Raw genomic sequence first — 21,680 nt, forward strand, 5'->3', positions numbered from 1 at the left:
GTATCTCCATTCCCCACCCCCACCCTCCTTTCTTTTGGGGATTTCTGTAATTCAGATGTTGAATTTCTTTTTCTTCTTTTCTTCCTTTCTTTCTTCTTCATCTTTTTTTTTTTTTTTTTTTAAGATTGATTGGAGTGATAGGAGGAGAGAGCGAAAGAACAGAAAGAACCAGACATCACTCTGGTACATGTGATACCAGGGATTGAACTCAGGACCTCATGCTTGACAATCCAATGCCTTATCCACTGTGCCACCTGCTGGACCACTTCCTAGTATCCCCAGTCCTGTTGAAACACTAATACTTTTTTCTTGGTCTACAAACACACACCCCAAGCTCTTTTTAGAAATTCTTTTTAGAAATTTAATTTTTTTAAGAATTACTTGGTTTGGATCTTTTCTTTCCTGTGTTACTTCTCTTACCTTTTGTTATGTTATTTTCCCTCCGTAGCTTTTAGATTAGGGGGAATAGAATTAATAGGAAACTTTATAGATTGGCACAGCCTTATTGATTGGCCCATCTTTGATAGTAAATAAACGTGTTAGTATATACTATGTAACATGTAGCAGTTTATACTTTCCTTTATGACAATGGATTAGGGAGTGTTTTGGAAGGAAGGCTGTATCCTTAAAATTATAGAATAGGGGGTCGGGCGGTGGCGCAGTGGGTTAAGCGCATGTGGCGCAAAGCGCAGGGAATGGCGTAAGGATCCCGGTTCGAGCCCCCGGCTCCCCACCTGCAGGGGAGTCGCTTCACAGGCGGTGAAGCAGGTCTGCAGGTGTCTATCTTCCTCTCCCCCTCTCTGTCTTCCCCTCCTCTCTCCATTTCTCTCTGTCCTATCCAACAACGAATTGCGTCAACAAGGGCAATAATAATAACCACAACGAAGCTACAACAAGGGCAACAAAAGGGGGGAAAAATGGCCTCCAGGAGCGGTGGATTCATGGTGCAGGCTCCGAGCCCAGCAATAACCCTGGAGGAGGAAAAAAAATAAATAAAAATAAAATTATAGAATAAAGAAGGTAACACATTCTGGCCTTCAGAATTTGGTAGCTATTGATTTTTTCCTTAGAAAAGGGACTCTCCCTTTTTCTTAACAGCTCTTATTTTTTTAGTTCTGTTTAGAGATAGAAGTCTAGGAATTTTCTTGTTTTCTAGGCAGTTTGGCTCTCCTATTTAGTTATTCTCAAATTTTCTACACTAACCTTTATTTGATAGTAAGTAAAAGCTCTCATCTGTTTCAAGCCTCTCATTTCCCCTATTTTTAGAGATTTAGAGATTTATTATTTTAAAAGTATAGATTATTTGTAAATTTTATTTTTATTTGTGTGTGAGAAAGACAGACTGAGTAAAGCACTTTTCAGCTGTGATATTGGTGGTGTCAGGAATAGACCCTGGGGCCTCTGGGACTTTAGGCATAAAGTTTGGTATGCTATCTCCCTGACACATGACTATTACTTTAATAGATACAAGTGTGTACATCTTGAACCACTTTGAAGTATTCTAGTGCGATTTTTTTTTTTCCTGATTAAAATGTATCTGGGATCGCTTCTTGGCCTTTTGGCTAAGATCAAGTGTAGTATCTGTTCTTATCAGTTTAAAATGTATCTGGAATTAAAATTGAGGAATTTCAAGATATTATGATTATAGAAGACAACTAGCTTATATAATGATTAATCAGTGGGTCTCTTGAAAAGCAAAAGATGTTTGGTAAATAAATCGTGAAAGATTTTATTTACTTATTTTTGCCATGAGTTTTTTTTCTTTAATTAAGTTTTTATTTATTTATTTTCCTTTTTGTTGCCCTTGTTGTTTAACATTGTAGTGGTTATTAATGTCGTTGTTCTTGGATAGGACAGAGAGAAATGGAGAGAGGAGGGGAAGTCAGAGAGGAGGAGAGAAAGACAGACACCTGCAGACCTGCTTCACCGCTTGTGAAGCGACTCCCCTGCAGGTGGGGAGCCGGGGGCTCGAACTGGGATCCTTACGCAGGTCCTGGCGATTTGCGCCACGTGCGCTTAACCTGCTGCGCCACCGCCCGACTCCCTTTTTTTTTTTTTTTTTTCCTTTTCTTCCCTCCCTACCTCCCTTCCTTTCTGCTTTCCTTCTTTCATAGAGACAGAGAGGTAGAGAGAGTGGAAGAGACTGCATCGCCGAAGCTTCCTTCAGTACCATGGGGATTGTCCTCAAACCTGGGTCGCACACATGGCAAAGCAGCACACTATCCAAGTGAGCTCTTTCTCCAGCCTATCTTGAAAGTTTTTAATCTTATCCTGTCAAATGTAATATGAAAGTCTGAGCTAGCCTCAGCTCTTGATGGAAAACTGTTATCTCTATTTCCATACTTCTCTACATATATTCTCTACACAGCAGTCAAATTGATCATTGTAAATTAAATATTGTTATACATTTCTTAAAAACCTATCAGTAATTTCTTGTTATACTTGGAGTAAAACTCTAACTTATTTCTCTTCATCTGTAAAGTTCTCCAGTTCCATACCTAGTTACTTCTTTCATTCTTAAATAACTTTACTGTCTATATCCTCATTCAGCCATAACAACATTCTTACTACTCCTTCATAAAGTGAAGCTCTTCCCTCATGGCCTTTAGAATTTTATTACAGAGGGGGGAAATAAACAGCAAATTTTCCTTACTTAGTCCTCTTCAGAAGTTAGTCATAGGAGGTAGTCAGTCCTCAGAATGTGACCATTCTGTCTAAACTGTGGCTTCTTTTTGATGCCAAAATTACTGTTTATCCTGTATACTGCTTTTATATATTTTCCAATACTATTTTATATATACATACATGTGTGTGTATATATGTATGTAATTACCTGAAATTGTGTTTGTTTATGGTCTTTTGCTTATTAGAATGTAAGCTCTATGAGGGCAAGGACTCTGTGCACTTGTTCTACTTTACTGCTTTATTCCTCTAGAATAACCCCTAGAACAATCCTAGACACAGTAGTAGACATTTAGCAGTTAAACGTTTAATTGCATGAATTGACAGTATAGCCCTAGCTTACTTTTAAGATTTTAAAACTTGATTTTTTTTTTGTAGTTCTTATTTAATGTATGTAATAATGTGGTATAAACATTTTCAGTTTTAAAAACTTGAATGGGTTTTTACGGGCACATTATATCCTGAGTTTATGAGTTCAAATTATAGCCTTAAATACGTGGATTGGATGTTTGTGTGCATGAGCATCTACATATAAGTGAATTTAAGATTCTTAGACATTAATACTTTTTTTTTTTTCCCAGAGCACTGCCCAGCTCTGGTTTATGGCGATGCGAGGGACTGAGCCTGGGACTATGGAGCCTCAAGCATGAGAGTCTCTTTGCATAACCATGCTGTCTACCCCCGCCCAAAAATGAATACATCTTAACTTAGAATATGCTCTAAATTTTTTGATATTTTTCTTACTGATTAAGAATGAGAATGAAGAAACATAATGTAGAAAGGTAGCATGCTGAGTAGAGTGGTGCTGGGTCATGATTATGTAAAGGACATTCTCCTACTGATTCCTGGTCACCAGAGTTTTCTGCTTCACAGAATAGAAAAAAAATAGGTTGAATAAATGGGTAATGTTTTTAAGTTTTTATGCCTCTTACTGAGTATTGTTTTGGTTACACTAGTTACCAACATTTATTGTGTCATAATTTACCTTTAAGTAGAATCTTAGTTTTATATTGCAATATGAGTTAGGTAAATACCACACTAAGTGGCTTAGCTGCTATATGAACTAATAAAATATTCATAGATATAATTGGTATTGTGCTTGATATGCAAGAGTTTTTTAATTTTTTTTTATTATCTTTATTTACTTATTGGATAGAGACAGCCAGAATTCGAGAAGGAAGGGGGAGATAGAGAAGGACAGAGACACCTGCAGCCCCGCTTCACCACTTGCAAAGCTTTCCCCCTTGCAGGTAGGGACTGGGGGCTTGAACCCTGGTCCTTGTGCATTGTAACTTGTGCACTCAACCAGGTGCATCGCCACCCAGCCCCAGTTTTGTTTGTTTTAATACCAATGATTGTGCTCTTTTACTGTTCTGTGACAGTAGTTCTCAACTAGGGCAATTGAGTATCACCTTGCCCATACCTATATGGGACAGGGCACTTGGCAGTATTCAGGGGAGATTTTTTATTGTGCTACTGGCATCTGATATGGCCAAGCATGCTACTAAGTATTTTACAATCTGTGAAACAGTGAGTGTTCCACTCCACCCCTCAGCAAAGAATTACCCAGCCAAAATGTTAATCATTGTTGAAGTGAAGAGTTTGAAGTTAAATCATGAATAACTTTTAGCAGAAAAAGTTATTAAATAGAACAAAGACTATATAGTTCATCCAACAGAGCACACACTTTACCCTGCTTCAGTTTTAGCAGGTTTGACACCTGCCCAACACATAAATGCACCACACAAAGGGGAAACTTGACATGTGGTAGAACAATGCTATTACTTCTCCTGTCTCATCCTGTCTCTCATCCTTTAGCTGAAAAAAAGAAATGGGAAAAGGCAGAGCCCACTGGAGAAGGTGGAATTCTATAGGCCTGAAGCCCTGGAGGCAAAAAGAAAAAATAAAGATATTAATCGATATATTTCACTAGGAATAACCCCCCCATACTATTTTAGTTGCTCCAAACCACAAGAAAATGCTTGGCATGATATTTAGTATTTGTATTATGCTAAAAGAAAAGGATTCCCCCCCATAGTTAAAAAGATCTTGTTGGAGCAATTTAGTAATTTGAGTATCTGCTATTCAGATATAACTGCTATATAAGTACCTCAAGAGCTGATTGTGCCACTGGAACTCTGGGTATCTGCTGTTATTACTACCAGATATTTATTAATAGCAGGCACCAGAGAATCTTGAGTTAGAATTCATGACTGTCATTTTATAAAAAGTTGTGAAACCATTTTGATAAAGTCAGTATCTCCACTCATTAAAGTACAATTTGTGAATTATTATTATGCTCCCTTGGTGACATTTAAATTATTCCTGATAGATTTATTTTATATTTTTAAGATTTAATATGATTAAATTATTTTCTAGTCACTATAACCCACTAAGAACCCTAGCTTGTCTTATATACAAACAATTATATAAATTCATATTACTAAGTCTTGTAAATTTCTATTTTCCCATGCTTTTGAGTTTTGAAAATATATTCATTCAGATTATCAATTTCAGTGAGGTATTTTAGAAGGCTATTGCAACTCCTACCTTCTTCCTTAAGATTATCTTTCTTGTTAGATTGATATCCCTCAAAGATGTATTTGAATAAAACTGAAGTTTCTCATATGCAAGATGTTATCTGACTATTGGGGTATATATAAATTAAATGTGATTTCATCATTAAGTAAAATTGTAACCTATTAGAAAGTAGCATTCTAAGTTAACATAAAAACCTATCTGCTAGAAGTCGGGCGGTAGCTCAGCGGGTTAAGCGCACGTGGCGCAAAGCACAAAGACTGGCGGAAGAATCCCGGTTCGAGCTCCTGGCTCCCCACCTGCAGGGGAGTCGCTTCACAGGCGGTGAAGCAGGTCTGCAGGTGTCTATCTTTCTCTCCCCCTCTCTGTCTTCCCCTCCTCTCTCCATTTCTCTCTGTCCTATTCAACAACTACAACAATAAAACAACAAGGGCAACAAAAGGGAATAAATAAAATAAATAAACATTTGGGAAAAAAAAACCTCTCTGCTAGACTGTATAAGCATATAACAATAGGGGTGCAGAGCCAGAATGAGGAATAATTGCACTCTATGGATCTCCAGGAACTTCACGTAGTTTGTAATAGATAGATTGTAGGAAACTGTTAGTAGCTTGGTGTGCCATAATGAGAGCTAAGCCCTAGAAAATAAAGTAGGGTTTATTATAGATTGACAACAGCGTTTATAATCTTCTATATTATCTTTTTGAATGATAGACAACTTTTGCAAGTTTTTTTAATATTCCCTTTTTGTTGCCCTCGTTTTTTATTGTTGTTATTGATGTCGTTGTTGTTGGATAGGACAGAGAGAAATGGAGAGAGGAGGGGGAGAAGAAGATAGACACATGCAGACCTGCTTCACTGTTTGTGAAGTGAATCCCCTGCAGGTGGAGAGCTGGGGGCTCGAACCGGATCCTTACACCGGTCCTTGCATTCAGCACCACGAGTGTTTAACCTGCTGCACTACTGCCCGACACTCCCTCAAGTTTTTTTTTTTTTTTTTTTTTGAGGTAAATGAGATAGCTGGGATTTGAAAATAAAGATTTTAATATTAGCCAATTGTTACAAGGAATAGATACAGAATAAAGATAAGGAAGATCAGCCTAAAGATCTTTTTGAATAATTCAGATAAATATAAAGTGTTAAGAGGGCATCAAAGCCAACACAAAGAAATTTTTAAAATTATAAGGATAGGTGGATTTTTTAAAAGTAAATATTTATTTATTAAAGAGAAAGAAGGAGGGAGAAAATCAGAACATTCTGACACACTTGATGTCAGGGAACAAACTTGGGACCTCATCCCTGAGAGTCCAGCACTTTTTCCATCACCCCACCTCCTGAGTCAGTGGATGTATGGACTTTTTAAACATTATAGAGTATATGTAGTAGAGCTAAAGACTGGCATAAAGGAAGGACTTTTAAACATAGAAGTTAACTATTGAAGTATCTTTTGAAAGCAAGATCTTGTAAAGTAAACATATGTTTGACTTTGAGGGGGGAAAAAAAGCATTCCCTGGCTAGGAAAGACCTTTGGAAGAGTATAAAGTTTAAGAATAAGATACATGGGGAGTCGGGAGGTAGCGCAATGGGTTAAGCGCATGTGACGCTAAGTGCAAGGACCAGCATGATGATCCCGGGTTTGAGCCCCCCAGCTCCCCACCTGCAGGGGGGGGGTCCCTTCACAAGCGGTGAAGCAGGTCTGCAGGTGTCTATCTTTCTCTCCCCCTTCTGCCTTCCCCTTCTCTCTCCATTTCTCTCTGTCCTATCTAACAACACCATAAAAATCAACAAGGGCAACAAAAGGGAAAATAAATTTTTTTAAAAAAGAGTAAGATACATGGTGTATATTTGTGTGTTTTTTTTAATTCTTTATTTTTTTTAAAAAAAACTTTTTTGAAGTTCTTTTGCATTATCTTTATTTATTGGATAGAGACAGCCAGAAAATCTAGAGAGAAGGAAGTGACAGAGAGGAAGAGAGACACCTATAGCACTGCATCACCACTTGCAAAGCTTACCCCCTGCAAGTGGGGATGAGGGCCTCAAACCTGGGTCCTTGAGCACTATAACATGTGCGCTCAACCAGGTGTGACAACACCTGGCCCCTCTTGGTGTATATTTGCATATGTGATAGTATATACATATTTTCCTCCTACCCTATTTAAGTAACACAAACAATCCAATAAAATAAATAATTGGATTGTTGGGAAAATTCATGACATTTTTGCATAGAAAATTTTAGGGGGGGGGTGTAGATAGCATAGTGGTTATGCAAAGAGACTCTCAAGCCTGAGGCGCTAAACGTCCCAGTTATGCAAAGAGACTCTCAAGCCTGAGGCTTGAGAGTTCAATCCCCTGCACCACCATAAGCCAGAGCTCAACCATGCTCTGGTATTAAAAAAATGAAAGAGGGCGAAAGAAAGATTGACTCATGATTTTTATGACAGCTCAATAGTTTCTTTTTAATAGTTGACTTGTATAGGTTTATGTGCCTTTTTAGAAAGTAATGGAGGTGGCGAGTGTAGCACACATGGTTGAGTACATATATCACATTGCATGAGGACCCCGGTTCAAGCTCCCAGTCTACACCAGCAGGGTAAAGCTTCACAATCTGTGAAATAGTGCTGCAGGTGTCTCTTCCCTCTCAATTTCTCTGTCTCTATTTTTTAAAAAAAGGAAGTAGTGGAGGGGGAAGCTTTATTTTTGGTATGTAAAAACTCAGTTTCTATTTGGTATAAATAAATGAAGTTTTCTATTGACTTTATACTTCCATAATGGATAGATAAATGAAAGAAAGCAATATTCCTGATTTTCCTAATCAATTTTAGATAGTGATGGCTACCTAATACAGAGGAATAGAATTAATCATTTTCAAGCTCCTCCTTATATTTTCACATGCAGCAATTTATTGAATTTTTCACCTGTGACTTGAAAACAAAATTCCTTTTTAAATTTGTTCTAATTTAGTTGAGAGAGATTGGGATAAAGTATAATATATCCAACATGAAACATATGTAATATCTGTGGTAAACATCTTTTGTCGTCTTTTTGCTTCAAATTCTTTTTAATTTCTCTGCTAGCTAACAATAGCATTGATTTTAGAACATAGACTTAAGAGGACAAAATTTCTGGCTCTTTGTAAATTTTTTATATTTATTTCCCTTTTGTTGCCATTGTTTTATTGTAGTTATTACTGTTGTTTATGTCATTGTTGTTGGATGGGATAGAGAGAAATGGAGAGAAAAGGGGAAGACAGAGAGATAGAAAAAGACAGGCACCCGCAGCCCTGCTTCACCACTCGTGAAGCTTTCCCCCTGCAGGTAGGGACCAGAGCCTTGAACCCAGGACTTTGAGCACTGCATTGTAAGTGCTTAACCAGGTGTGCCACCACCCAGCCCCCCAAATTTCTGTTTTTAATATATTTTCAAGAGTTAAGTACTTTGTCTTAATAGTATTTGTTTAAAATACTGCAATCCTGATTCAGAAGGAAATCTTTCAAAACCATAAATGGAGAAGTATTTGAGCATAGTTTTTTTTTTTTTAAGTCTTGATTTATTTGTATTTTTAAATTGTTTTAAATTTTTATGTATCATTGGATAGAAACAAATTAATAGGGGTGGGGGGAAATAGAGATAGAGACACCTGCTGCTCTGCTTTGCCACTACTGAGCATTCCTCCTGTAGCTTTCCTCCAGGGGCTTGAATCTGGGTCCTTGTGCATTTAGTCAGATGTGCACAAGGACCCAGATGTGCACCACCTGGCCCCATTTTATTTTATTTGATAGAGATAGGGAGAAATCGAGAAGGAAGGAGGAAATAGACCCCTGCTGCACTGCTTCACAATTCTTGAAGCTTCCTCCTTGCAGGTGGGGACCAAGGCTTGAATCTGGGTTGTTGCTCGTTGTAATATGAACATTTGCTGCCCACCCCTTGAATATAGTTTTTATTGTATTTAGTTCTGTAGTAAGGGTATATTAGAATATCTTAGTCATAATGGTTTTTTAAAACAGATTTTTACTGTTTGGATAAAGTTCCATAATGCATTATGTCATCTAAAAATGATAGTTTCAGATAGCTTTGTTTCATAGAAGTCTTCCTGATTTGAGATTTTAATGCAGTAAAACTATAGTTGTTATAGATTGATTCAGTTTAAGATTGGATGTAATACTGAGAACTTATTAATACTAGAAGATTGTTGAGATTGTTAAATTTGTTTAACATTTCTTTCTGTAGTTTACCCCATATAATTGTCAATTTTAAGATATTGTCATACTTGGTCTAGAAGAATTTTCACTGAATGAGAATAGCAAAAGCATATGCTACTATGAGCCATATTAAATTCTCTACAAGTACATTTCAGGATAGTATGTTACTGTTATCACAGAAAAGGAAGGAGATAAAATTGAGTAATATAAAAGCTACTTAAATTTGCTTTGGGCTTTGCAAAGGTTCCTTTTTCACAACTGTACCTAATCTTCCAGCTTTTCTGTATTTAGGTTTATATTGAAGTGAAACTATTTCTGTAATTGAGTATATGTGAAAGTTCCTTTTAGAAAAGGAGAGGTGTTGTATACTTATTCACAAAAATATGTGTATATTATATAATGAATAGTGATAAAGTGATGAACTTGAAATTTTAATCTGATATCTTAAAATAAGTTTTTATTTCTAGTTTATATCAGTTTTAAATATAAAGGAATGTTATGTAAGCAGCTAATTTTTAAATTATTGTGACTTGATCCTCTTGATCATTGACTACATTTAAATTCTCTGCATATCTCAATGTCTGTGAGAAAAATTCAATAAAATGACAAAATGTTGTCTTTAGGCATTGCATTTGACTTGATCATTTTTTTTTCTTAGTGGAGCCTTGTGCAGTTGAATTGATCCTTTTAGTGTTACTGCACAGCATTTTAGCAGTTACCTATATAAACTATTGTATGGGTATAATTGTATAATGCATTGCTTAATCTAAAAAGCAAGCAGTTTTTTAAGCTTTTCCAGAGGAGAACTCACTGTGAAAACAAAAATAGTTTTTTTTTTTTTTTATCTCTACCCTACTCTACACAGAATGGTAGTGTATTTCTAGTTGGTGTGTATTATGTTCTTAAGTTTTTCCCTATAGTTATTTATTTCAGTGTGCATATTTAAATCACTTTAGCCCTGATTCTACCACTATATAGCTGTAGAAAACTCTGCATAATTTCCGAATCAAAATCAGAGCATACCCTCCCCCATTTCCTGTCATACGAGGTTATTTTACATGTCAAATCAGATATATCTTAAAGTAAATGTAAATACCATTTTGACCAGATGGTTTCTGATAAACAGTTCACTTGCTACTTATGATCTAAGTAGTGAGGTATAAAGCTACTCTTAAGAAGTGTTTATTCATTTGTAGAACTATTCTGACAGTTAATTATGAAACTTCTTTCCATGTCTTAACTGCTCCATTGGAAGAAACTTCATAGAGTTGGGATTTTAGCTTTGGTGATAAATCTCAAACACATGGTAAAATTATGATACATATAATATTTGATAAAACAAACAAAATAACCCATTAGGTACTTTTAGGTCATTTAGCAAACTTCTACTGAGCACCAATTACATGCAAAGAACTGTTGTAGGAATGTGGGATAAGTAACAAAGATAAGAGCCCTGTCTTCTTAGGTACATTCTAGTAGGAATAATACCTAGAGACATATGCAAGCATGTTTAGTGTTTAAAAGCTAAGTGCTATGTAGAGAAAATAGAGCAGAGAAAGAGACCAGTGTTGAGATAATTGGGCATATTATAATTTAAATTATAGTCTCAGAGGAGTCGATGCTTAAAGAAGACGCAAGGGATTCAAATATCTATGAAGACATTTTGAGGAGGACATTCCAGCCAAGGGTCTATCTGGCCTGGCCGAGGAACTTGAAGGAACCTTTGAAAACAGTATGAGAGAGCGAGTATAATAGGGGAAGATGAGTTGGAAGGACAAAAGATGACCTCTAGAAAGCTTTGAGTAGGATTTTATAAAAACTTTAATCTTTATTGAGAGAAATCACTGTTTAGGATTTTGAGCATGATCAAAATATTCCAATATTATGGCAGTTGGGAACATTCTATCTGTGAGAGAAAAAGAGAACAGGAAATTTGGAATCTAAAGTGTCTTATACAAACACAATCGAACCATTCTGTATTCACACCCCTGCCTAAGACTTAAGAGGTATACAATTCCTGGTGTTTTTGAGGGATCTGTTGTACAGATCTGCTTGTTGTGGCTTTTTTTCTTTTTTACTTTCTCTGATCTGTCAGTTTCCTTTTATTTTTTAGTTTCATTAATTTGTTTTTTACCAGAGCACTGCTCAGCTCTGGTTTATGGTAGTGCAGGAGGTTGAACCTGGGACTTAGGAGCCTGAGAGTCTTTGCATAACCATTATGTTATCTACTCCCACCCTGGTCTGGCAGTTTCTGTTCACAATTCCAGTTTCAGTCTTATCCTCTTATTCTATCTTTATTGGCTTATTTAGGAGAGACCTAGGGTGGGGGTAGACAGTAAAATGGTTATGCAAACAGACTCTCATGCCTGAGGCTCCAAAGCCCCAGGTTCAATCCCCTATACCACTATAACACAGAGCTGAGCAGTACTCTGGTTAAGAGAGAGAGACTAAAAGACTGATTTAAAAAAAAAAAAATTGAATTTTCTGACGTGCTTTTAAAAAGAACCTAAGGATATTTGCACCGAAACTACAAATTATCTTGCCAGAAATAATAAAGTAGTAATAGTTTCTTTCATGAGACACTAATTAGGCCTTTAAATTGGTTTAACTCATGCCAATAAGAAAACGGTAATCTTTTGACTGTATAAATTGTGTAAATGTAGTTTGATTTCACATCTTAAAAGTTCTTGTATTGTGGTGTTTGTATTTAAGAGTGTCTCTTTTAGTGACTGACTCGGACAAGTTAATAGTTTGAGGATCAGGGAAGAGTAGATTACCAAAAGAGTGTTTTTGTGAAAATAACATACAAGCAGAAGATCTTGATTTTAGTTCCATTTTTTAAATGTTAGATTTGAAACTTAGAACATAACCTTTTACTACCATAGTTTCTTCTGAAGTGTTGGCAGATTAGATAACCTAAATTGTTGATGTATTATGATACATTGTTTTGAACATTTTAGTCTTTTATGGAGCTTAAGTACAATTAATTTTCAAATTTTATTTTTATGCAGGTTAATGGTGCAATTTAAGAAACCTTTAAAAGTTTCTGATGAATTAGTGCAGCAATATCAAATTAAAAATCAGTATCTTGCAACAGTAGCATCTGAAGCAGAACAAGAACCTAAAATTGATCCATATGCATTTGTTGAAGGGGATGAGGAATTTCTTTTTCCTGATAAGAAAGATAGGCAAAACAGTGAGAGAGAAGCTGGAAAAAAGCATAAGGTGAGTAAGAAAGTTAACTATTCTGTTACAGATGATTTTATAGTTCTACTTACAGTACCACACCTCATTTTCTTTTTAAGTAGAACAGATCTATCCTTTTAACATAGAAAAAAATATGGACTAGTAGTCTAGTAAGGTATATTGTAAAAATTTAAGAGCTTGTATAGATTTTAAACTATAGCTGGTACCTGATAATGAGGGTTTCTTTAGTGTTTATAATAAAGTTTTTGGGTTAGAGAAAGAGTATGTTAAAGTCTATTCTATTGCAATTGGGACATTAAGCTAAGTGAAACTTTTTGTAGTGAAAGTAAGCTGTGAGTAAATGACCGATTTTTTAAAATTTTTTATTTATTTTTTAAATCTACCTTTTATTTTTTTGTTTATTGGATAGAGACAGTCAGAAATCGAGAGGGAAGGGAGGGATAGAGAGGGTGAGAGACAGAGAGACACACCTACAGTATTGCTTCACCACTTGTGAAGATTTCCCCCTACAAATGGGGACCAGGGACTTGAACCTGGGTCCTTGCACACTGTAATGTGTGCATTTAACTAGATGCGCCATCTCCTGGCCAATTTTCAAAAGTACAATGAAACTGGGCTGGCTTACTCTGAAGTATGCAGGACCAGAATAGGAAAGGACCCAGGTCTGATCCCCTCTCAACACCATCAGTAACTGGAGTTGAGTGATACTGTGGTCAAAAATAAATAACACATCACTGAGCTGATGAATAACATGGTGGTTTAGAAGATGTGAGTCAAAACTTGCACTGTGTCTAGAAGTAAAATGTCACATCAGTAAAGTTTAGGGCATAAAGATACTGAATTTATTAAAAATTTAAACATCAGATATTTTAGTATAAAATAACTTCTAGGTAAGGATTTTGCCATTAAAATAAGATGAAAATTGAAAACTAAAAATATGAGAGTCCCACAAAGAATTTAAAATTTTGCCCCTTTGTGAATATGAAAATATTAATAGCTAGAAAAACTCTTTAAGTGTAGTTATTGTGGAAAGACCATGTGCTTTGACTGACTTAGTTGAAATCCTCCTAGTAGTTGTTGGCTTTTTACTTGATGTTTTGTTTTGTTGTTGTTGTTTTTTTAATATTTTTTATATATTTATTTTTATTTATTCCCTTTTGTTGCCCTTGTTTTATTGTTGTAGTTATTATTGTTGTCATTGTTGTTGGATAGGACAGAGAGAAATGGAGAGGGGAGGGGGAAGACAGAGAGAGGGAGAGAAAGATAGACACCTGCAAACCTGTTTCACCCCTGCAGGTGGGGAGCCAGGGCTTGAGCCATGTTTTGTTTTTTTTAATTAGAAGGGTAGGAGAAGGGAGAAAGAAGCAGATATCACTGGTACATGTGCTTCTGGGGCTCAAACTCAGGACCTCATGCTTGAGAAGCCAACACTATCTACTGCATCTACATCCACCTCCCAGATCACATGTAGCTAAGCTACCTATACTTCTTGAGTTATCATATATATATTTTTTTGCCTCTAGGGTTATCGCTGTGGTTCAGTGCCTGCAGTACGAATCCAACTGTTCCTGGAGGCTATTTTTTTCCCTTTTTTAAACAAATATCTATTTATTCCTTTTTGTTGCCCTTGTTGTTTTGTTGTTGTTGTTGATGGATAGGACAGAGAGAAATGGAGAGAGGCGGGGAGTACAGGGGGAGAGGAAGATAGACACCTGCAGACCTGCTTTTCCGCCTGTGAAGCGACTCCTCTGCAGGTGGGAAGCCGGGGGCTCGAACCGGTATCGTTACACTGCTCCTTGAGCTTTGTGCCACCTGTGCTTAACCCACTGCACTACAGCCGGACTCCCTATTTTTTTCTCTTTTGCTCTTGTTTATCGTTGTTGTTACTGGTTATTATTGCCGTTGTTGTTGGATAGGACAGAGAGAAATCAAGAGAGGAGGGGAAGACAGAGAGGGGGAGAGAAAGACATTTGCAGACCTGTTTCACCACCTGTGAAGCCCCCCCCCCCCACCTACAGGTGGGGAGCCTGGGACTTGAACCAGGATCCTTGTGCTGGTCCCTCCACTTCAGGCCATGTGTGCTTAACCCACTGCGTCACTGCCCAGCTCCTTTGAGTTATCTTTAAAACTGTTTTTGTCTATAAGATGAACATGCTACTTACTTAACCATAACGATGATGTCTATAGAATATGTAGCAATAGCTATTCAGTAGTTTGTAGATTTTGTTATTGATAAATTATGTGTTTCAGCCTAATGTTGATATTGTTATGCAGGTGGAAGATGGGCCATCTAATGTAACAGTGTTATCACATGAAGAAGATGCTATGTCATTATTTAGTCCTTCTATTAAGCAAGGTAACTCTTTTAATTCCTAGTCATAATGCTATAGTTTAGAACTGTTATACAAAACTCATTGCTATACAAATCTCATTGTTGGACTTTTAGAATTCCTTTGTGCACTATTCTAATGTTTCATAGAAAGGAACCTCCCTTAAGGTTAGGGAACTTGCATAATGGTGGCACAGAAGGTTTACATACCAGAGGTCCCAGGTTCAATCTTGTACTACCATATACCAGAGCTGAGCAGTGCTCTGGTCTCGGTTGGAGTCTGTCTCTGTTTCTTTCTCTGTCTCTGTCTCTCTCTCTGTTTTTCATATGAAAAATAATAATAGTAATAGGAGCTATCATTAAAATATGGCTGAATTGAATGTCTTTTATTGGGAGAAGCAAGCTCAGATGATTCTGAATTGTAATTTATGAATCAGAATAGTTCTCATTTATAAAATTAGGAGATTGGATCAGATTATTGCCTTTGGTCCTCAGATCTAAAAGTTCAATATATAATTTTGAGTTTTATCCTTCTCTCTCCCCCCCCCTTCTTTTTTGCTTCTCTTCTTCCCCCCTACTACCCCCTCCCCATTAAAGAACTCTCATTATTTTAACAAATATTTATTGAACACGTGTTATGTCTGGGCATTGGTTCTGGCACTGAGTATATACAATGTTAAAATTCCACTTTGAAAGTAGGAGACTTGTGCTCCTTATGAATGGGTTGGAGACCCCAGTATATTAGCTCTTTTACAAAATCCATTTAGTAACTATAATCAAGGTAGAGAAATCCACCCTTTGGCTTATGTTTGTTTGGCAGAGCATTGCTCACCTCTGGCTTATGGTGGTCCCAAGGATTAAACCTGGGATTTGGAAACATCAGGCATTAGTTTTTTTGGTCTCCGGGGTTATTGCTGGGGCTTGGTGCCTGCACTACGACTATGAATCCTCTGCTCCTGGAGGCTATTTTTTCCCTTTTGTTGCCTTGTTGTTTATCATTGTTGTGGTTATCATTATTGTTAGTACAGAGAAAAATGGAGGGGGGGGGAAGAGACACCTGTAGACCTGCTTCACTGCTTCTGAAGCGACTCTCCTGCAGGTGGGGAGCTGGGGGCTCGAACCAGGATCCTTAAACTGGTACTTGCGCTTTATGCCACATGTGCCTAACCCACTGCGCTGCCACCCAGCCCCCCTACATTTATTTTTTAGGGACAAACTTTTGTTTCAATATTTTGTGTAAATAGAATAGACTTTGTACAACCAAAAATAAGAGTAAGGAAAAAATAACTATCTGAATAAGGGAAACCTGTTCCTTCATGAAATAAATTTAGTGGTTGTGATACTAAGTAGTTTGGTGAATTAACAGTTTGGATCCTTTAACTTATTTTCATACAACACTAGGATATAGAGAATATGTATTTGCCTTCCAGTGCCTATGGTCTGAATTTTTCAAAATGTGCATTATCTATCAGATCTGAAACATCTTTTGAAGTGGATACTGAAAAATCTTTTTTTTTGAGGGGGTGAGGGGACCACCAGGGTTATTTATCATTGAAGCTCAGTGCCTGCACGAGAAATCCACCTCTCCAGATGGCCTTTTTTTCCCTCCTCTTCCCCTTTCTATTTATTTATAGGACAGAGAAAAATTGAGAGAGGCAAGGGAAAAGGATCAGGAAAGATAAAAATAGATACCCGCAGACGTACTTCACCACTCATGAAGTATCCCCCTTGCAGGTGGGGAGCAGTGACTCAAACCTGGGTCCTTACACATGGCAGTGTGTATGCTCAGCCACATGTGCTGCCGCCCAGCCTCCAAAATCTTGACTTTTAATAGAACCCAAGTGATTTTCTTTTTTATACTCTAGAACTTCAGATCTAGTCATAATGACTCTTCAGAAATTTCATATTGCATTTAAGGTGACTTATCTTTCTGAGTATCTGAGCTATTTCAAGTCATCTGACATCCTGAGTATAATTTGAAGAGATATGCACCAAATTGCAATCTGTTTTTTCTCCCTTTCTGTGGGAGTTTAAAGAGAGTTGAACTCTCCATTTGTACTTTTTCTTAAATAATTATGTATTTTCCCCCTAAAGTTGGGGTCAGAGGAGTAAAAGGAGAGTATAGGTACCTGTCATGGAGAGATAAAAAACTAAATACTTGTAACAGCAACTATCTTGTAAATAATTATTTTTAAAAGTTCTGCCTACACTTTGTCACATTTAATTTTGCCATTATTAAGGCAGGAAGTGAATTAACTAAACTTGGATCATGCTGTTAATTTTATAATTGGTTTATTATTATTATTATTATAGATTTAGTATTGATTCACAAAATCATAAGGCAACATGGGTATAATTCCCCACATTTCCCACTACTAGAGTTCCATATCCACACCCCCTCCTTTGGAAACTGCAGTAGGTCACAGATGTGGGTTGTCTATTAATTCCTATAATATATATATATATATATATATATATATGCCCATTTTTTCCTATGGTCCTGCCTTCTCTTCCTAAGTCATACCTATACCTATTATATTACTACTTTGTTTCCTCTTTCTTTGGGTCCTGATGGAATTGGAGTTAAGAGCCTTCTGGTCAACTTCCCCTGTCATTTCTCCTGCTCTGGGAGTATGGACCAAAATTCTTTCTTTAATAGTCTGACTCAAGAACTATAGTAATTAAGCATTTACAATGCTTCATTTATATTTCAGATAGATGGAAAACTAAAAATTTTTTATGTATCCTAATTGTCCTAAGATTGCCTATATTTTTATTTGATAGCAGTTATATAGAGTACTTAACTATGGATTGATAATTTATCATATTTCCTGTACTTCCTAGAGTTCCAAAAAGGGGCACAAGTTTTTACAACTTTCTGGGGAAAGAATGCAGTGTTTTGCATAATGTATTATTATATAGTAGCTTTATACAATAAGTAAAATAATACTAGTCAGTTGCAGAGGTTTTTATTTTGTTTTTCTGATTGACACATGTAGATGTTCCACGCCCTGCTAGTCATGCTCGTCCTCCATCGACCAGTTTGATTTATGACTCAGACCTGGCTGTGTCTTATACTGACCTAGATAATCTCTTCAATTCTGATGAAGATGAACTAACAGTGAGTTTCTTATTGTAGATTAAGATGATTTGTTTTCCTTACTTCCTGTGTTTTTTTCCTCTCAGAAGTTATGTGTTAATTTTTTTAAAGTTCTGAATAGTAGGAAATACTTTGAAATAAAAATTCATTAACTCATTGTTTCTTTTTAACCTCATGTTTTAGTAGTCTTGGCATAGTGTTACCTATAAATTTTGAGGGTTTTTTTTGTTTATTTGTTTGCTATTATAGTTGAAAGAAATGTGTGGTTTAGCTTAATTTAAGCTATATATTGTTTTCTACAGTATTTGGAAGCAGAATATTTTTTCTGTCCTTTTATTCTCTAGTATGAGTGACCCTGGAGTCAACTCACATATAGAATATATATTAGTAATTAATGTAATCACGTGCCTTATTAGTTAAGGAATACCACTCCTTTTCAGTCATTCAACATCACAGCCATTATTATAAGAAACATGTTTAGTCTTTACATCCATGATGAGGAAGGTAAAGATAGAAGAAATTAAGACTAAAAATGAAATTCCCTAAAATGTCAAGTCTCTGACAAACGAATGAGTCGAATGTTGCGTTATCATGAGGAAATGATTTTCTTCAGTTGCATAAGGATAGCTTGGAAATCTTTATTTCTTTCTTGTCCTAAATCATCAGTACTTTTAATCCTCTACTGCATCACATATATACATGTATTTATATTTATATATGCATGTATATACATATGCACATGTAGTGTCTTCCCTTAGTGACATATGGCAGATATAAGTATACATAAGCCTTTACTTTATGTAAGTATATCTTATGATTTTGTTAACTAACAAAGTATATTTTTGAAAACCTTGTTCACATTCATTGTTCTCTGTTACCATTTATGTATCTATTGTGACTCTTCTGAGATACCAAGATTGTAGTCAGAGCTCAGTCTACATTGTGACAATGTGGCTAACCAGTGGCATAGAACCAGGTTGTCAGCACCAAGTGAGCTGGTGCAGTTTCTTGAGCAGGTCCAAAATTCATTCCCTGCACATACCAGAGTAAAGTTCTGATTCTCTCATAAATAAATAAATCTTAAATTGAAAAGAAAAAATGTTAGTGACAGTTTAGAGACACTAAAACTTGGTTTTCTTAGTGTATTAAAACTTAGAGACTTTACTTAATCTTGTGAGATCTTTCTGAAATTTGTTTAGTTTTTCCTGTAGTACCATTTTTGCATTGATAAAGTGATAATATGGTAAAAGTGTTAACAAGAATTCAAAGGGGTGACTGATTATAAAACAAATATTAATGTTTTAGGGGATAGGGCAGTGGCGTACCACAGGTTAAGTGCACATAGTAGAAATATTAAAATTTTATCTTAAAGGACAGTACTCTTACAGCTATTCTTATGTTAATTATAGACCCTTCTTATTACAAGGTTTTCTTTTTTTATTTTTTTCCTCAGAAGTTTTACATGATAGGTTATTTTTGCTTTTTTTGTATTTTGAAAGTATTTACAGGATCCAGAAATACAGCTCATTGGACAAGACACATGCCTTGGCATGCACGCTGCCCAGGTTTGAGTCCTGGCACCAGATAGGAGGTGCTGCGACATTGAGAGAAGAAGGTCCAATAAAGTGGTCTCTCGATGACTGAATTAAAGAAAAAGCAAACTGGGGCAATGAAAGCATAGACGTGCCGTGAGATCCTGGCTCCAAAAAATAAATAAATAAAATTTTTATTTTCTTTGGAGGAACTTTTTCCTCTGTTAATTTGAGGTTTATCAAATAAATTCAGGGCCTTGGGAAACAGCATAACGATAACACAAATGACTTTCTTGCCCGAGCCTCTGAATTCCTAGTTCAATCCCTAGCACCACCATAAGTCAGAGCTAAACAGTGCTCTGATATGAAAAACAAACAAATAGTTTCAAAACTCAAATGAATACAAAAACCAAGCTGGGGTAATGGGCTGCCTAAAATGTGTTTTATATCTTTAACTTGTTCTATATATTCGTACCTGCTATGGTATTACTTGGGAAAGGTATCTAAATATAGCACAAATTCAAAATATTACTTTTGATAAATGGACTCTGCTAAGTTGAATCTGTGAATGATTACTATATTGTAATGACATTCAGTATTAAAAGTCAAATAAATATGTATTCTTTTAATAGCCTGGATCTAAAAAATCAGTGAATGGATCAGATGATAAATCCAGCTGCAAGGAGTCAAAAACAGGAACTCTGGACCCGTTATCTTGCATAAGTAAGCTTTGTGAATCTGTTCCACATAATCTACAAAGTATTAATTTTAACAAAGCTTACTTCTTTGTGTTAAACACTAATTTCTTTTTAGTTCTCTGTTAAAATGTATTTTTTATTAAATACAGGCACTGCAGATCTTCATAAAATGTATCCTACACCACCATCCTTGGAACAGCATATTATGGGATTTTCCCCAATGAATATGAATAATAAAGAATATTGTAGTATGGATATAACACCTGGAGGAACTGTCCTAGAAGGAAATAATTCTAGCATAGGAGCACAGTTCAAAATTGAGGTGGATGAAGGATTCTGTAGTCCCAAGCCTTCTGAAATTAAAGTGAGTATTCTGTTTTTCTTGGGGAAAATTCATTTTCTACATTTTCTTCGGTAGTTTTGGTTTGTTGCTATGTTTTTTTAAAAAAAAATCTCAGAATTCTAATCTTTTAGTTAACAGAATTGAGCACTGAATTGTGATTACACTATTAAAGTAATTTAGAAAAATAGTGTTGTATTTCATTTTATTACCTTGTTTAAGGACAAGAAAAAGTGGTAGAGTCAGTTGTATGCTTTTTTTTTTTTTTCTTGGAAGATAGGTGATGAATGCTATCTTCTTTATATTATAGGATTTTTCTTATGTCTATAAGCCTGAAAATTGTCAAGTTCTAGTGGGATGTTCCATGTTTGCACCTCTAAAGACTCTACCAAGCCAATATCTGCCTCCTATAAAATTGCCAGAAGAGTGTGTTTACCGTCAGAGTTGGATTGTTGGAAAATTGGAATTGCTTCCCTCAGGTCCTACAATGCCATTCATCAAAGAGGGGTAATGATTTAGATTTATGTTGCTGATATATATTTTATCTTTATTTATTGGATAGAGACAGGAAATTAAGAGGGACAGAGGTAATAGAGAACGAGAAAGGCAGACAGACCCCTGCAACACTGCTTCACCACTCACAAATCTATTCCCCTGAGGACTGGGGGACTTGAACCAGGTCCTTGAACCTTGTAACATATGCACTCAGCCAGGTGCTTCACTGCCTAGACACTTGGTATATTTTATGAATACTTACTTAGCTTTAATTTCTTCATATAAATACCTGTTATACTGCTACCTGGTAAAAGTATACTTTGAGCTTTGGAACTATTTGGTTGGTCTCAGCTCACAACAATCACCTATAGGGGGTACATTGACCAGGAATATGTTTTTTTTTTTTTCCCCTTTTGTTGCCCTTGTTGTAACTTCGTTGTGGTTATTATTATTGCCCTTGTTGACGCAATTCATTGTTGGATAGGACAGAGAGAAATGGAGAGAGGAGGGGAAGACAGAGAAGGGGAGAGAAAGATAGACACCTGCAGACCTGCTTCACCG

At 36.1% G+C, this 21,680-nt stretch overlaps 1 protein-coding gene and 1 pseudogene across 2 annotated transcripts in view; both read left to right on the top strand.

Moving 5' to 3' along the window:
• The window catches only part of MED13 (mediator complex subunit 13), a 124,331-nt gene that overhangs the window by 53,880 nt on the left and 48,771 nt on the right, over nt 1-21,680 (top strand). For both annotated transcript variants that reach the window (XM_060203870.1, XM_060203871.1), the window contains 6 exons: nt 12,430-12,643; nt 14,900-14,981; nt 17,954-18,075; nt 20,219-20,309; nt 20,434-20,648; nt 20,935-21,131. In XM_060203870.1, the coding sequence (XP_060059853.1) occupies nt 12,430-12,643; nt 14,900-14,981; nt 17,954-18,075; nt 20,219-20,309; nt 20,434-20,648; nt 20,935-21,131 (921 nt within the window). The remainder of the gene's footprint in view (nt 1-12,429; nt 12,644-14,899; nt 14,982-17,953; nt 18,076-20,218; nt 20,310-20,433; nt 20,649-20,934; nt 21,132-21,680) is intronic.
• On the top strand, nt 1,543-1,664 carry LOC132542181 (U2 spliceosomal RNA; annotated as a pseudogene).

The sequence above is a fragment of the Erinaceus europaeus genome, chromosome 12 (assembly GCF_950295315.1).
Source record: "Erinaceus europaeus chromosome 12, mEriEur2.1, whole genome shotgun sequence".
Lineage (NCBI taxonomy): Eukaryota > Metazoa > Chordata > Mammalia > Eulipotyphla > Erinaceidae > Erinaceus > Erinaceus europaeus.